General features: G+C 53.0%; 1 protein-coding gene across 17 annotated transcripts in view; it reads right to left on the bottom strand.

The window, feature by feature from the left end:
* Positions 1 to 16,652, bottom strand: part of LOC135917624 (CUGBP Elav-like family member 2) — a 562,919-nt gene that overhangs the window by 214,290 nt on the left and 331,977 nt on the right. For 10 of the 17 annotated variants that reach the window (XM_065451179.1, XM_065451178.1, XM_065451180.1 and 7 more), the window contains exon 2: positions 15,129 to 15,588. The exons of 6 other annotated variants lie outside the window; for them this stretch is intronic. In XM_065451179.1, the coding sequence (XP_065307251.1) occupies positions 15,129 to 15,588 (460 nt within the window). The remainder of the gene's footprint in view (positions 1 to 15,128; positions 15,589 to 16,652) is intronic. One more of the 17 variants, XM_065451181.1, reaches the window with a different exon arrangement.

The raw sequence follows: 16,652 nt of genomic DNA, 5'->3' as shown, positions 1-16,652 counted from the left end.
AGCGCCGTACTCTACGCTCGTAAGTGCGGAGTGGACACTATACGCCACGCAATTTGCATATTTTCGTACTGCGAGAACACGACAAAGACAGCATACTGATGTACAGCCTTTGATACCATAGCACGCACTGCATTACTGTGGAAAAGGAGGAGGAGTAGATTTTGATGGAGAGAAAGGAGGAGAGGTTGGCCTGGAGAGCATGTCTATAGCCTGCTACTCCTCACTGGGGAATGGGGAAGTGGGAAATACAGGGAAAGGTAGGTGGCGGATGATTATGATATGGTACAATGAGATACTATATACACGTTGTCCAATATGCGGATGCGCACTGGAGACGCAATACAATAAGAGTTCTCTTGCCCATACAAAAAGTAATCTTGCCACAAGAAGTTTTTGCGCAAAAGAAGGCTGGAGGGATGAGGAGGAGGGGGGAAGGGGTGTCATGTGATCTCGGCATGTTTGCCTCGTGCTCCCGACAGCGGCATATTGACGGTGACGCGAAGAGCGAGCGAAGTTGATGAGCACGGCGAGTCAATTTGTGGCCGGTTGAGGGCTAATGGAAGAGTGCGCGCTACAGCTTCCTGGCTATTCATCGCTTTGGCCGTGGTCCCACGTTTTTGCGACCGCGGATTACAAACTCCGAAAGAAGGTTTTCCATTACGCGCTCTTTACATCGCGCAGAGTAAATATGCTTCAAAGGGGGAAACAAAATTATAAGCGTTGACTGCGCTGTCAAGTCATTTTACATCTTTTTCTGATTGCTCAATGCATTAGCTAGACCCAACAATGAGGCCATCTAGGCGGTCGATATTACCCTTCAAAACGTTGATAGAGCTCCATTATAAAGATCGAAGCTTTGATCCCTGTCGTCAAGAGAAAAAACAATGCCCTACCACGGTTATTAAAAAAAAAAGAAAAACTGAGGTTGGCTCCCCGTACCTAAACGTGAATAAAAAAAAATTAAAGAAAGGAAAGAAAGAGTCCCTTTTTCTGTTGCCCGGAATTCAATGCGGCGCGATGTACGAAAATGAGACGACGCGAAACATCAAAGCCTGACATTTTCTTTTTTTTCCCCAGGGCCTTGCAAATTAAAGTACACGCTGCATAGATGTTTGCTAAGGGCACATACTGTCTAGACAAGGGCACCCTCGATATAGCACAGGAGCTGATCTCCGATCGAAAGGGTTTCGCCTTGGTACAGTGTATCCAGTTTATGCGCATGTTTTGTGCTCCTTCGCAGTATTGAGCCTGCCAGTTATACAAAGACAACTCCACAAACGCGCGCTATTTAACCACCGTCCTGGGTTCCGAATGCGGACGTCGTCATTTAGAGAGCTTTGGAAATATCGTACACGCTCAACAGCTTGCCTCACTCGTAAACACCCTCAACACGGATAGCGCATGCAAAAAATCAAAGCTCCGCTAATGTAGTACACCCGGGCGCACGACCGGTAACGTCCATTCAGAAATGACTCGGCCAAGCAAACACCGCGATATTAGTCTTGGAAAAAAAGAGAAAAGAGAGAGAAGCTCAGCTTAAAAATGTTGCGCTGAAATTTCAACACGACCCCGACATTTCCCAAAGGCATGGCACAACGTCCACCCGCCGCGACAGTTCAGTGGTTAAGGCGTTTTAATTCTGCGCAGAGGCAGTGGACCTCAGCAGCAGTTTCGATGAGGCCGACATTAAAAAGAAAGGAAAAAAAATAAAAGGATATCACCCGTGTACACTAATATATTTTGCACCCTAAAAAGTGAAAAAGGGTGTAAATCTGTCTATAACTCACACCCTTAGGGTGTCCATTATATAGATAACACCCGAAGGGTGCGAGTTATTGACACATTTACACCTTTTTTCACTTTTAAGGGTGTAAATTATTTTACGGTGTACTTAAGATTTAGGTGTAAGTTAGCGACACCATGGTGTAGTGATCTGAGCACGCACGTGAGGACCGTTCGATCTGTCGAATGACTGATATTCCACGCGTCAAAGACACAATGCGCCAGCATGTGACAGCGGCCGCGAATGAAGGCTTCCGATAAATACAGCCCTTATTTTTTTTTTGGGGGGGGGGGGGTGGAGGGGCTTGTAAACGCGCACCTAAATTTCAAAGCATAAGCGCGCTTCTTGCTTTCTACCCCCATCGTGATTCGAACCTGCGGTCACGTGTTTCAGCAGCAGAACGTCATCGCCACTGAGCAATCAAACCATGGCAGCTCGAATGTCAGGCCCGGATAGTTATGAAAATGGCATGAAGCAGCGACAAACAAAAAAAAAAAAACCTTTACGTAGCGTCACAGTAGAGACAACAGCACAATAACATAAAAGATACACATCACCGCATATATAGCGTAATTACCTGACCCTGTCTGGTTCTTGTGTCCCTGTTTGTCCTGCCGCTCTGCAGCCGCTTTGATGCTTAGCCACGCTGGGAAATTGCGTACCACTAAAATAAGACATAACGCACAGCGTCGCATGTTGTTCCTAAATTGTAGCGCTGTACTCAGCTTTCTAGTATGACCGATCAACCAGCCGGAATTACTGCCTCGGTGAAACGCTCAACCAACTACATGGCCCACCAAAACTGCTACAAGAAAAACAAAGCAAAAAAAAAAAGATGAAGACCGGAACAAGATAACGAGCCCCACACACACCGCCTCGGCAACACGGCAAGACAGGCCGAAATTTTCGGGGCCCGGCCTCGCGGTTATGTGCTCATCACATCACGACAGCGACTTGTTTGCGCGTCTTCGAAGGCGCCGAGAAGGACGGTCGGTCGGTCGGGCAACGGACCCATCCCCCTCCCTCCCCCACCCCCTTCGGGCACTATCGGCCGCGTCCATTAATCCCGCCATGATTCACCGTTATCCCCTTCGCCGACGTCGTCGTCGCATCGCACGGCCAACGCCGACCCTCCGTACGGCCCGCCGGGCCAACCTCGCGAGAGCGAATGCCTTCGCTCGACAGGGGGCCCCCCGTACGTCAGGCGTCTTTACGACGCGCCGGGCCTCGGGGCCACGCCAAACATCGTTTTTCATCGTACCTGGGTCGCCCGATAGGCAGCGAAATAAACACCGACGCCGCGGGCCACCACCGCCGTCAGAGCGGGAGAGCGCGTAAGCCTACTTTAGCAACAGAGATGCGACGTCCCTCTTCTGGGCGCCGCGCACCCGACACACGTGGCGGTTACATATAGACGGCGTCGGCAGGCGGAACGGCTCCTCCGCGGCGGTGGGAAACGTAGGAATAGCGACGAGGAACGACGCGAAGGTAACTGCCCAGCCATTTCGGCCCCCCAATGCCTTGCGCAGGAACGCACTAACGCTCCGCAATCTCAAAGTAGCACGAAAGACGGAAAAGCAACATGTCCCTCCTCCTCCTCCTGCAAAAGAGAGAAAAAAAATGGCCAGGCTTAGCTTGGTTAAGCCAAGAATGCGTTGCATATTGCGCGAGTTGGGGCCCAGCTTTTCCTCCGGCTGTCATGACGTCACGTCACGTGGTTGCGCTAGGTCAATGGTGGCTGCTGTTAGATATGGAGCTGTTTCCTGCGATTACTTCGAGTTCCCCAAACCACTTCGAGTCGCAGCACAGCTAATTGAGGAATGCCGAAGCAGGAAAGCACATTCCAGAGGAGCGGCCGAGCAAACAAGTTTAAGGCAACAAGTTCACGTGCCAACAAGTTCGTGCGCCGCCGGGATTAGCAGGTGGGCCTCGGACAATGGAGCATGAGCAGCCCTCCCCTTCTCCTCGTTAGAAGTGCATTGCCAGTCTGCGAGGCAAGACCGCAGAGAGCCGCCAGGTGTGACACCGCGACACGGGCGCCTACCATTGGCTGAAAGTGGCGTCATCGGAGCAGACTCTCCCATTGGTCAAACATGACGTGACTTACAGTGCTCGAAGGGTTTATAAGAAGCCTTCCAGAGAGACCTGAGCATTCTGGGATATGCCCTGATTCCCTGATTCACCTCTCTCGAACTTCTTGCCGCGGGCCGCAGCGTCCGAGTTGCTGCCGGCCCGTAATGACTGTGCAACTGTTACTTCACCTCCCTGTACATAATGTAGAATAAACCCTCCCAAGTTTGGGTTTTCATCCCGGAGTCCGTCCTCCAACCCCTACACTGCCCGGCCGCGCCCAAGGGCTGAACTGAGTGATTGCAATATGCAACGCATAAAAATAGAAGCAACTTAATAACAAACATAGCAAACTTAAAAGAGAATAGACCCACATATGAGACGCGCAGCAATGAACAATGGCTCATACCCTCAATGGTGGCTGCCCGGCCGCGCCCAAGGGCTGAACTTAGTGATTGCAATATGCAAGGCATAAAAAGTTTCGACTAAACTTCATCCTATAATATCTCTTTTAGCCTTCCCGTGAAGACGATTGAAGCTGCGTTACGCTAGGGCATCGACAACAGCTTTAGAAAAGTTTTACGCGGGAACTGTTCCGTGGAACACTTCCCTATTGCGCAGTACAAAAAGAAAGAAGACACGGACGACGAAACAGAAGCGCTCGCCTTTATCCATTTTCCTTTCTGCGCGTTTCATTTTGACTGGCGCGTCCGAGAATCGAATGGTTAAACGCGCCACCGAATCACCCCCCAGAAGAAACCACCCCGAACGACATGCACGATTTGAGGCGTGCGCCCGGCCATGCGATCAGGTTCCTCACCGTCTGAAGCGACGATCGCCGTTTTAGGGGAATGAGCCAGAAAGTAACAGTTTCACGATGGGTTTGCGAGTTTCACGATGGCACTCGAGACGATCGAACTTACGAACGCAACAACTTTGGCTATCCGCGACTAACACGAAAGTAAATGCCAGATCACTATACGACGAAAAGCGAGTAGTATCTCTTTGTTATTACTTTTTTTCATAATCATAGCCTGCAGGGGGAAAAAATGAGAAGAAACCGAGAGGCGAAGTAGATTGAAGACCACAACGCTTCAATCGCTACTGGTGACAGTGCGTGGCTCGCCTAACCTCTTTTTTTTTTTTTTGCCCCACCAAAGCGTCGCAATCAAGAGCCGACTTACAGGGATAGAGCACGCTGAGAAACAGTTGGGGGGACCAGACGACCGACAGACGAACAAAGGACACAGAAGCGAAACAATCCGAGGAGCAGACGACGCTGACAAGAAGATTGAAACTGTAGCTACCTCGCTTTGCGTTTCCTTGCCTTGGCTGGTTGTTTTCGCGCTCGCGATTTGTACTTCCTTTAGTTCTTCCGTCTTCGCTCGGGAACGGCGTCGTACCAGACATTACGGGACGTCGCCAAATGAAAAGACGAATAAGACGGAAAACAATACGACCGTAATAAAGCCGTAAGAAAGGCAGAAAAGTAAGGACGCAACGTCGAAGCAGGCAGACGAAGAAATCCAAGTCGAACAGGAAGAGGCCAGACGACACAACATACAAGTTTCTTTTTTTATTTTTTAAATGCTTTTGAAGAGTTTAGCTTGTCTTGCTTACGGCTTGTGTTTCAGGCCCGACGCTACGTTTCGCGTCCTTAAATGAAGCCATCATTTCCTTCTGTCGAGTGTCGGATGAGGAGGTTCGCGAAAAACAGAACAAAAACTGTACTGAAGCAAAAGAAATCTACGCAACCGAACAGAAGAATACAGTGATGAAAATGAAAGAAAAGAAAGATGCGAGGACACGATTGATTCCTTAGCCTGCGTGCACTTGTATTTCTTTTCTTTCCTTCCGATCTCCGCCACTTCTCGGATCCCCTTCCGCCTTTCCCCCGCAGCGGACGCGGTTAGGTCCGCGCAGAGCCTGACGTGATTGGTAGCGCTGTCGCGAGGCAATCGCGGGGAAGACAAAGTCCCGAAGCCAGAGCCGAGCCGAGCCGAGCCGAGACGTATAGAAGAAGGGAAGACGTCTCGCCCTCGTCCCCACCACGTCGGCGGCGAAGCCCGCGCGCTGGATCAACCGGGAACCGTATTTCGCTCTTCCCCCTGTCGACCTCCTCCCTCCCTCCCTCCCGCACCAACACCGTGGCCTGAGCCCGACCGAAACGCGGTTTCCTATATAGCCTCCTATCTGTCCGCCACTACGAATGCCAAGAAAATAGTCTTTCTTTTTTTTTCATTCTCGCTTCGTTCTATTCTTCCGGGAGTCACACCTGTCGGGACCCACATTTATAAGCGACTATATAGGAGGCTACATTTGCCGGAGGCCTAGGCCTCCGCTGGGGAGGCGCGAGGGAAGCGCCTCCCCAGTGCGAAGCGATGAATGCCGCACCAGTGGGAGAGGGTATGCGCAGTCAAATGTCGCGTCAGCTAGCCATACTTTTGGACACTACGACAGTACAACCCGCCCAAGCAAAAAAAAATAATAATAATAATTCCTGTGTGCCCCATGCATACCTAATTCCATATGATTACACCACACCTTTAATGCAGGCGTGCAAACTCGGACACATGGAAGGAACGAAGCTAAGAGTGGCGCCTGGATTCGTTCCCACTACGGTTAGCGCCTACAAGTTGCCGCAGCTCTCCGTTGAACGGAAAGCTCGCGCCGTCGGTGACGCAGTCAATCATCGCCAGCGAATATGGACGCGTCGGAAGTTTGCTTTCGCCTTCCAGGAGCGTTTCCTGCCTATGGGGAGACGTTACGTAAACGCCACCGAGAGCGGCGCGTAGGATTGCCGGAGTTCGCCATCGTAACGGCGAGATAAACGACCCGGTGGCGACGTATACAGTGGCGAGCGAAATGCGCCACTGCGGGCGTCCCCCGAAATGGGTCATTAACTTCTCGCAAAGAAGGCTGTCATACTGACGCGGATATATCCGACAGCGGGAACGAGAACGGGGCGAAACGGGGGGAAAAAAGAGGAAAAGAACGGAGAGAGAACTCGAATCCCTGTGTGAATGAAGCCCGCCACACAGTGCATCCCCGCGCGAACCTAACCGCGCCGGTCCATTCCAGCGGTTCACACAGGCGGTTCGCGGGCGGGCAATTTGCGGCTCTCCCCGAGAGAACGCGAAGTGCAACGTCAGCCAAGCGGAGCCGGAGTATATAGCCAAGCCGCGGCCAGTGGGAGTTCCTCAACTTGAGCCCGCTTTCGATCCAACGTCGGTGGCCCGCCCACACGCCGAACGAATGTCACAAAAAAGAAAGTAACCCAACAAACGCGAGAGCGTAAAATAATGTGTCAGAAGACGGCAGAGAGGGATAGAGAGAGAGGGCGAGGGGCTTCCGAGATCGACCCTATAGATCTCCGCGAAGAAAAGCGAGCGAACTAGTGTCCCGGCGGAAATGGACCGGTCGCGTCCGGCTGAATGCGACGGACCGCTGTTTTTCAACGTCAGGAGCAAGGGGGGCCGGATCCGGGAGCAGAGCTGCTTTTCTCGGCGCAGTTCTTCAATTTCGTGCAGTCCTTCGTTTCTACCACGCATGCGCCAATCTTCAGAGCGTGCGACGACCGCTTCTTACCGCTAGGATATAGAAACGCAACACCATCTGACATCCCTGCGTTAATATACATACGCCGTCTGAGAAGCACACGACGCTTAGGAGAAGCGAGGCACACGACAGTGGCTGCCTCACTTCACAGGGCTCAAGGCTTCACATATGGCGTTTCAAGCAAGCGGATCTGAACCTCGTTTTTATTAGCAGTATCGCCAAGATGGATGACACCCATTTGACCTTTAGAGTATATCGAAATGTTTTCATATTGCGCTAGGTTAAGCATTTTAGGCGTTAAATATATTACACCGGAGCTTTAAAGAAAACATTACAGCAAATTTAAATCTTAGACAATGCTGCACTTTTCATAGTTCACTAATTTGCCACTATGTTGGAGTTACAAGAAAAAAAAAGCAGCAGTTCCGCCCGAAAGGCGAAGCATCCACTGCGATAGCGAATTCACCGACAGTCATGCGCAGTAAGAATAGTACATTTATCGGCCGGATCATCTTGTAAACATTCGCTTGCTAACTAAATTAACAAGCACGGTGTCAGCGCTCACGTGCAAACATGAACACATCACACTCGATGACCGCGGACACTCGCTGTCAAAACGCTGACGTGAGGTAACACGGCGGCAACAGCGAACGAAGTGACCTTCGTGCTGTCCATCGCTTCTACGCGAAGTAAGCGCCGAGAACACAGAGCGCGCACAATGCTACGAGCCGCCGACGCACCTAGACTCTGCCCCCAACGCAGACCGCTCTCAAAATATGGCCGCGCGAGCGCGCGTAGCCGCCACATGCGCTGCTGCAGTCGGAGTAGAGGTATTATGGATAGCCTTGCAGAGTTTTCGAGATCGCTTCTCGTTTCGAACGAGTCGAAGCCTAACGAAAGAAACATTCGAGATGTCAGCTCCACCTATTCGAACGAGTCGAAGCCTAACGAAAGAAACATTCGAGATGTCAGCTCCAGCTATCGCTACAGTCGGGAGATAGCCTCAACGGCGGCGTACGGCCTCTGAGATCCGGACATCTCGCAGGGCAACTAAAGCTGTAACAAACGTGCGCTGCTTAGCGTACGCTATTGCTGCGTACGCTATACTATAACTGTCTATTAGTGCCGAATAAGAAACTGCAGGACAACACCAACATGTTTATGTCGGAAGTTCCGGATGGAAACCTCGAATTAACGGAGCTAGACTTCGCGACACGGAAATGAGGGCCGGGGCAAGCCTCTGGCGTCAAGATCCCAACTCCAGTCCCGCCTTACGCGCGCGACTGCGAATTAAGGTATAGCGGCATTCATCTTCGCGAGGGTATATCTCGGAACACCGACATGTCTTTACGTAATCAACTGAAGCGCGGGAAAAAAAAAAATTCTTCGGGGCATCCGACACGGAAGTTGGCAGCGTGGGGAAGCGATGAACCTCATGACATAAATCTTTTTCTTATATTTGAAAATATAAGTGGGTAAGTATATTTGAAATATACGCGATTAAGTACCGGCTGAGCCACACATGCACACACAAATGCGACGCCGTATGCCGATGGCATCACAGGATTTCCGAGAGAAGAAGATGATAGAAAAAAGAAGACCGGGTAAGGAGACGATATTACGATTACACGCTGGAATATTCTTAATGGATTCACCTTGGAAGACGGCCCAAAAGCGAAACCAACTAAGCACGGCAGGAGCGCCGCGTGTCCTTCCTGCATAATATCAGCTTATGTGCGTTTTTTTTGTTGTAAATAGAAAAAATAAACACTCGCGCACGAGCTACCACTTCTACATACAAAGGCATGCGACCGAAAAATATGCAAAATTCGCTAAGGCCCGCAAAATACTTCTGCGCGGTCAGCAGAAAACACGCGAAAGGATAACTTGCGCGAACATCAGCCAAGAAGTCGGCTTTCAATCCGCTAATAACGCACATCTTCTGCCACTAGAGAAGCCGACAATGCTCTAGACCTGGCTAAATGTGCCCTAATATGGCCACACTGCAGGCTGGGCCAGATAAGGCTTAGGCCGGGGAGAGCTGAGGCCCAGGAACCTCCGTTCCGAGGCTCGACACGCAAACTCGATTAAAAGCGTCTCGCGGGGCCCGCGAAGAGATAGGCCGCGGGAAGTGGGGGGAATCCCGGTCGCGGCGCCCAAGGGGGAGAGACAACAGGAAAGTGGTTTTAAGGGAGTTTTTAAGAGACGGGCGCCGACGACGGAGGGAGCGAAAGGGAAAGGAGGAAACGTACGGAAAACGGGAAAAGCACTTGGGAGGCAGAGGATCGCGACTCCGTCGCCGCAGTCGTATGTGGGAACCAAGGATGTATCCTCCTAGGTGGGAACGAGTTCCGGGCGTGAAATTTAAAGCGCGCCCATGCAAACGCGAGGAAAAGTATACGAGAAGTGGGGAAAAGAAAAGGGAGAGCGTAGGGAGGTGGGGGCGGTCGGGATCCTCGAGGGAAACGCGGAGCACCATTTCCGGGACACACGCCGTGCCCTGCCGTTACTCTCCACTCTCGTGTTCTTGTTCTATCTCCTTCTTGCGCGCCTTCCGTGCTCGGTAAAGGAAACGTTCTAGACGGCCGAGTCAACGATAGAAACTCAGAACACGGTCCCCTTAATAACGATGCACTTCCTCGCTTATTTGTGTAAGCGATAAGGGCCACTGTCCTAAACGTTAGCCTAGCGCCCCCATTAAATGTATACCCATCCATTTTTATAATGCTGCGACCAAAGACCAAAAGTAAAAAAAAAATGGCCATAAAGACGATTCGCTCAGGATGTTGACCGCTCATTAAAAAAAGAAATGAGACAGTTTCTTCTGTAGGGACGCTCTGAGCGGACGCTCTGCTCCGTAGTCGCAGCGAAAGTGATCATGCATGTACCCCAAACAAACAGATATATTTACGCAGACTATGAAAGATTTACGCACTGGTGGTCGAAAATGCGGTCCCCTCTACCCGTATAAAAAGTGCGGCGAGACAGCAAACGCAAGGGGTGGCACGAATGACGGAGAGAGAGCATACGAGGAGGTTGTCGTTGGCTGCGGTCGACCTGCAGCCTCGCAAGAGCAGTCGCAAATCGTGCGCCCCGCGAGCGGAACGGTTACCGAGCAAGTTCATCAGCATCATCATCATCAGCCTGGTTACGCCCACTGCAGGGCAAAGGCCTCTCCCATACTTCTCCAACAAGCCCAGTCATGTACTAATTGTGGCCATGTCGTCCCTGCAAACTTCTTAACCTCATCAGCCCACCTAACTTTCTGCCGCCCCCTGCTACGCTTCCCTTCCCTAGGAATCCAGTCCACAATCGAGCAAGTTCGTCAAAGGCGAAACCCAACGAGAGTCTGATGGGCTCGTCGTCACTGTTCGCGTTCCACTTCGCTGTGTATATAGGTTTTATACTTCGGGGGATCTGACTCGTACACCAACACACCTGCGACGGCCCCCCCAACGAGCTGCAGGTCGTCGACGCAAATAAATGAACTGATAAGCACGGCGAATGACGGGCGTGGAAAAAAGAACAACGCAAAGAAGGACGCAGATAAGGCCATAGAGACGTTGCACGCGAACCGTACACGGTGCGCACACGCAAGCAGCCGGTGCCGTTTGTCTGCACGCAGAGCTGGCAAAATATGCTCCAGGTCTTGAACAGAGCACGACAGCACAGCCCCCCCCCCCACCCCCCCCCCCACCCCCGCAACCTGCTGCTGGCATCCAAGCGAGGCGGAAAGTTTGCCACGCACACGTGCACTGTTCTAACCCTCCGTCTCTCTCTGTCCCCTTCCCGTCTTCAAAACTCCTACCCTGCTCCTCTCCTTCGAGACGTCAGCTTCAACAAAACGTTGTACCTTTGCGCGACAGCTCCGGCGAAGAAGGCGAAAAACAAAAAGCTGCGAGCAGCCAGGAGCGGGGGAGAAGGGAGTGAACTCGCAGCCTAGCTCCCTGTCACCGGCAAGTCGCGCCGCCTAGCGGTTCGAGGTGGCAACCAAAGGCGCAGCAAGCTCGACGCCACCGGGATTTGGCGTGTGAGGCTTTGTCTTTGGCCCCGGCACAAAGAGCGGGCGAGAGAAAACAAAGGCTCAACGCCCTCTCTCTCTCTCTCTCTCTCTTTCCCACCCCTGCACGCACCGGCGCTTCCGCGAGAGTTCCGGGCAAAGGCCCATTCCAGCGCGACGCTCGCTGCACCGTCGCGTAGGCAGGGACAGGAAGGACACTTGACAAACGACCAAGACGCCACCAACGCCCACGCCGCGGGCAGGTGTACTGTAATGTCGCAAACGCACCCGCTTAACACATAAAGGATAGCAAAAGCGTGAAAAAGGAACTTTGCGACAGCGTAGCTTCGCCGACGCTACCCTAAGCTCTTGTTGAACAGCACTATAGAGGACACTGTGCGAGTCTTCGTGTTGGCGCACTTTATTAGAGTGCACACGAATACGCGCCATAGCTCAGCGATACGCGATGCGACTTAGCGAAACGGCGAACTGAGGGGGAGGGGGTAAAGAAGGCGAGAGCGAAACGAAGGAGGCGGCGCCTTACGAAGTGCTGACTTGGCGCGACAACTGCGAAATTGCAGCGAATGCGAGCGGCGGCCGGCGCTGAGTGAGTAAAGAAAAAGAGAACATATGCTATGCGGAAACGCTACACGGTGCAAGCCAGCCTTAGCAACAACGCTTCGCTAACTTCTGCTTTGGCGTGCGCGTTCAGCGAAGACAACTTCCCGCCGTCCCTTTAACGACCTGCGCGGCAGCGAACAGTGTAACTGCGACGAGACGCTTACAACAAGTGTGCCTTTCTGAAGGTTGTTTTGAGGGGAAGAGAGTACTCCGAAAGAACCGCTTCGCCGGAAACGCGCGATGATTTTTCATAAGACGCGCATGGAGCGCTGACACTTTGCCACGAAATTGGCGACGGAAGAGAACGGGGTAGCTCGCGAAAGTTGAATGTATAATGAATGCAGGCCGCCCGTGACGCCTGCTTCCGCGTTCGCGAAAACAGGCGTCCCATGCTTCGGCTACGAAAACTGTCCCGAGTTCACGACGGCTGCCGTTTCTGTCGAGAATAGAAAGGCAGTTTCAGTGAATGCAGTGGTGGAGAGAGTTTCCGCTGCAATGACAATGAGTTTTGTTCTTGAAGCATTGTAAGATGATTAAACGAACGTCGCGGCGTACAGTACTGTTCTTCGTCGCAGAGGTTTTTGATGGAACGGAAGACGCAACGCATAAAAGGTTCGTTTCCAGAACATTCAAAATACCGACGCTACACGCCGGCGTCTCTCACTGGGTCGCTTTTATTACTACTTTGTGTGATCAACTTTGGGGAAACCATTTTATCGTTGTATTGCATCCATTTAAACCGGTCTTTCCAAAATGTATTTCCTCTTCGAGGAATTAGATAGTGCGGCAAAGCCGGTGCCAAAATTTTCGGCCGAGGGCATCGCCTTTCGCGTCTGAGGAGACCTCGAAGACAGGCAAACGAAACGCTCTCCGCCAAAAAAGAAAAAAAAAAAACGGTTCGGTAGCGGCCAGCAAGCCTTAGCACGCGCAAATCGAAACCAATCAGAGACGTCGTGAGTGCGACTGGCATCCAAGTGCCTACACACTAGAAGGCCTGTCCCATTTGTCAGAGACACGGGAAAGACAGGGGCCGCCTCTTAATGAACCGGATCACACGAACGATGCGCCTCGTTCCGCTCTTTCCCGGTCGTCTCACTGCGCCCACATAGGCGGCGGCGATAATGGTCATCGCCAGGCGTTGTCCGACCCTTCCACCGCCCGCCGACTGCTTTATCCATTCGTCTTCGTCACTAAGTGACCGCGTCCAAGCGTCGGGAGACAGACGCTTGGAGGGCGCCGCTTCGTAAGCCGAGGGGCAGTTGTACGAACCACCCACTAGCATTAAAACAACAGAAAATGGGAGAGCGGGGGCAGCAGTCGGTTCGGAGGGAGTCCTCCAATCTGGGCACCACAAGGAGAGAGGGAACCGCAATGATGCACCGACGCCAACGAGGTAAGAATAGACAGGGCGACGCAAATGAGAGTGGCGTAGGCGTCCTCGGGAAGCGCCAGATGCCAGGGATAAACCTCGCGGGCCACTTTAGAACCGTTTGGCCTGCCAAAGCCTTTAGAGCGAGAGAATGGGTGGAGCGCGATGAAACACGCAGCCGTCCTTTATTGGGGCCCCACTATAGATGACGAAAGGTTAGAGTGCTAACCCGATCCGGGGCCTTTTGCGGGTTATCTCAGGCGCTATGCAAGAAACTCCTTCCTATGCAAGGAAGCTTCTCCCTCTCTTTGTCTCTCTAGATATAGTAGGACGCCGCTACAGGTGCGGTGACTACGAGAATGCAAAGACGGGCTTAGTTCCGGCCTCCGTGAATCCACACAAGCGAGAGAAGTGGGCACGACAGGCGCCACTATATGGATGACTCATGAAACCTCTATAAAAGCGCGCATAAGACACCACGTGTTCATCAGCGGGGACGAAAAAGAAAAAAAAAAAAAAACTTGGCAAGCGAACCTTGTCTGCAAGGCGGAAGTCTGGCCGGAGGTCTCAGCTATGTCGTTCGTTTGTTCAACTTTGCGACGCTTCTCTAGAGCCAGTGCGTGACGTCGGAGGAGGGCTGTTTACTTAAGGACGACGAGAGGCGAAAACGGGGAAGCAACGAACGCGCGCAAAGCGGAAATTGTGTTCATCATAAGCCAGTGCACAGAAAACTTTACTACAGGAGAGCTCTGCGACGGCGAACACTCACAGACTGAAGTGCTATAGACGGACACTTAGCATCCTCTCTGAGGTTCGTAGTGAACGAATAAAAGCGCGAACTGACGAGGACGAAGACGAGAAGGCGACACAGGCGCGCGCCACTCTTTAAGGCGAACGCTGTTTTGATGCTCTATCGCACTGCGTATCGTCGTCCCTACGAGGGGCACTTTGTCACTGGCAGTATATATAGACACACTAAGAACGATCTGCCCTAGTTACAGGCCAAGCCGACTTCAATGCTCTGATACGTGTTCTGGTATCATTGGGGAAACCGCAAAAGGCAATGTGCCTTCGTTACGCGTGACTAACACTTCGATCGATGCGTGACAATACGATAACTCGGTTGCTTAGCGAAACGTTTAACGCTCAACCATGGTGTCCGCGGCCGCCCGCACGTTCTCATTTATCAAGCGTTGGCTAACAAGGCAAACCTCACTATGGAGCCAAGGTTGGGACAAGAGATCAACGTCAGGAAAAGAAGGAAACTTGGCCTCGCCGAAACGTTGGCCCCGAACGCTGCCCACGCGCACTTATGGGAGCAGGCTGGCAAGTCGTTCTCCCACTGTCCATCGATCCAGGTCTCCGTCATTTTTTGGCACTAATCCTGTTATTTGCGCGGGAAGGGCAGACATCACGTTGCGGACAGGGACAAACAAAAGAAGAACTGATTAAACTCCAAAGCGTATCCAGTTCCTTCTTTAGTTGTCCCCGTCTGCAAGGCGTTGACTACTTTTTCGTCATCCTTTGAGTTGACTGGACAGCTTCCGCGAACAGTTGGGCTGTTAAGCGGGCTACAGCTGCACCACGCCAAGGCCATACAGGAGGCCATGCAGTTGGACCGAAGGTCCAACTGCATGGCCTCTTGTGTAGCCTTGTATAGGCCAGGAATGCGCGCGTGGGGTGGGGTGGGGGACGAGGGGGGGCAACGTCCTCAAACGCGTCCGTACCAGCAGCGCGAGCCACGGGAGCGGCGCTCCGGCGGCCAGTCCGCCCGCGGCCCGGGTCCGAGCGCCCTTGATCAGGCTGCGGGCCACTAGGCCCTGCAGGAGCTGCCTGCCCAGGGTCTCCCTCGCCAGCTGGGCAGCCTTGGCGCGCAGCCGCTTGCCCAGCCGGCGTCGGCTGCTCGCCGTCGTGGCCACGCCGTTGGTGGCCGCCGCGACGCCGTTGGCGCCGGCGTCGCCGTTAGCGGCGCCCGTCGCACCGCCGGCGCGCGTCATCGGTGCCAGCGCGGCGCGGCTCAGCAGGGCCAGGCTGTGCAGGAGCACTTGGCGCCGCTGTGTCTCGAACAACTGGCGCAGGAGCCGCTGCTGCTCGTCAGCCGGAGGATGCTGCTGCTGCTGGTGGCTCCGGTCCCGCCGAAGCTTGGATTGCGTGCGGCAGCGCGGCCGGCCTCGGGAGAGGCGGCTGCTGCGCGGGGGGGCACACACACACGGCAACCATGGAGTGGCGGCCCCGCCGGGAGGTCCTAACACCCTGCTGGCTCGGAGCGCGCGGCACTACGCGAGCACAGACCACACGCAGCCCTGAGTCAACTAGAGGGATGTGGGGTGCAGGCCGCGTCGGGAGCTTAGAAGATTACGTCGCAGAATTTGCTGCGGTTTTGCGAGATAACCTAAGACGTTAAGGGTATCGCTTTGCGCAGGCGAACCGAGAGTGGTACTTGCAAATTGCTCGGCAACTATGCTTTAGCAGTTCGCCTCGCAAACTCTGAAAACACGACGAGCCGTTGACAAGATGGTGCAACGGGCTCCGCGTCTGCACCCCGTGCTACTCTTTCTAAGGTTGAACGATTAGGAGCAAGCCTAGGCGTCAGCTCGAATGATCTATGGGATCGCTAAGGTGAACTGGCGTGTGAACTGTGCGACGCGTTTGCCGCGGCTCCGAAACCATCGTGTCTGGGGCATCGCTCCCGAGTCTCGACGCGTAGCAGTGGCCAAAGCGAAGGCGGTACTTGTCGGTTCTCGCGGAATCGGTCGCAACCGAGTTGGCGGCGCATACTTCGCGCTGTATGAGAACCAAACAACTACGCGGGAGTGAAGACGAAGAGATCGCGTAACGCATCAAGTCGGTGAACTTTCATCAGCGCAGTCGATAAGGCTTTTATCAGATAACGGCACCGACGAATACGGGCGCGCGCTGTGTAGCGCAGCAAATCATACAAAGGAAGATTGCACAGCGCAACTGTGAAGTCCACGGCATGTACTTTCGCGGTTTTTCCCTCTCATTTCTATTAAAACACACACGTTCATGATGTCCCCATGTACCACAACTTCAACACAGCCGAAGATCCCAGATGATTCTTCAGCTAATCTCGCATCACATGACAAAAGCAAAGTATTTCCTCTCACGAAGGAACGCGGGCACGAGGGAAAGGCTAGGAGCGTAACAGCCACAAAAGTACAGCCCAAACTAAATGAAGATCTCCCGGCTGACTGCGACTAATCGCTTCGTGAAGCCAACAATGAATCCCC

The sequence above is a fragment of the Dermacentor albipictus genome, chromosome 10 (assembly GCF_038994185.2).
Source record: "Dermacentor albipictus isolate Rhodes 1998 colony chromosome 10, USDA_Dalb.pri_finalv2, whole genome shotgun sequence".
Taxonomy (NCBI): Eukaryota; Metazoa; Arthropoda; class Arachnida; order Ixodida; family Ixodidae; genus Dermacentor; species Dermacentor albipictus.
This window is presented reverse-complemented; position numbering and strand designations above follow the sequence as displayed.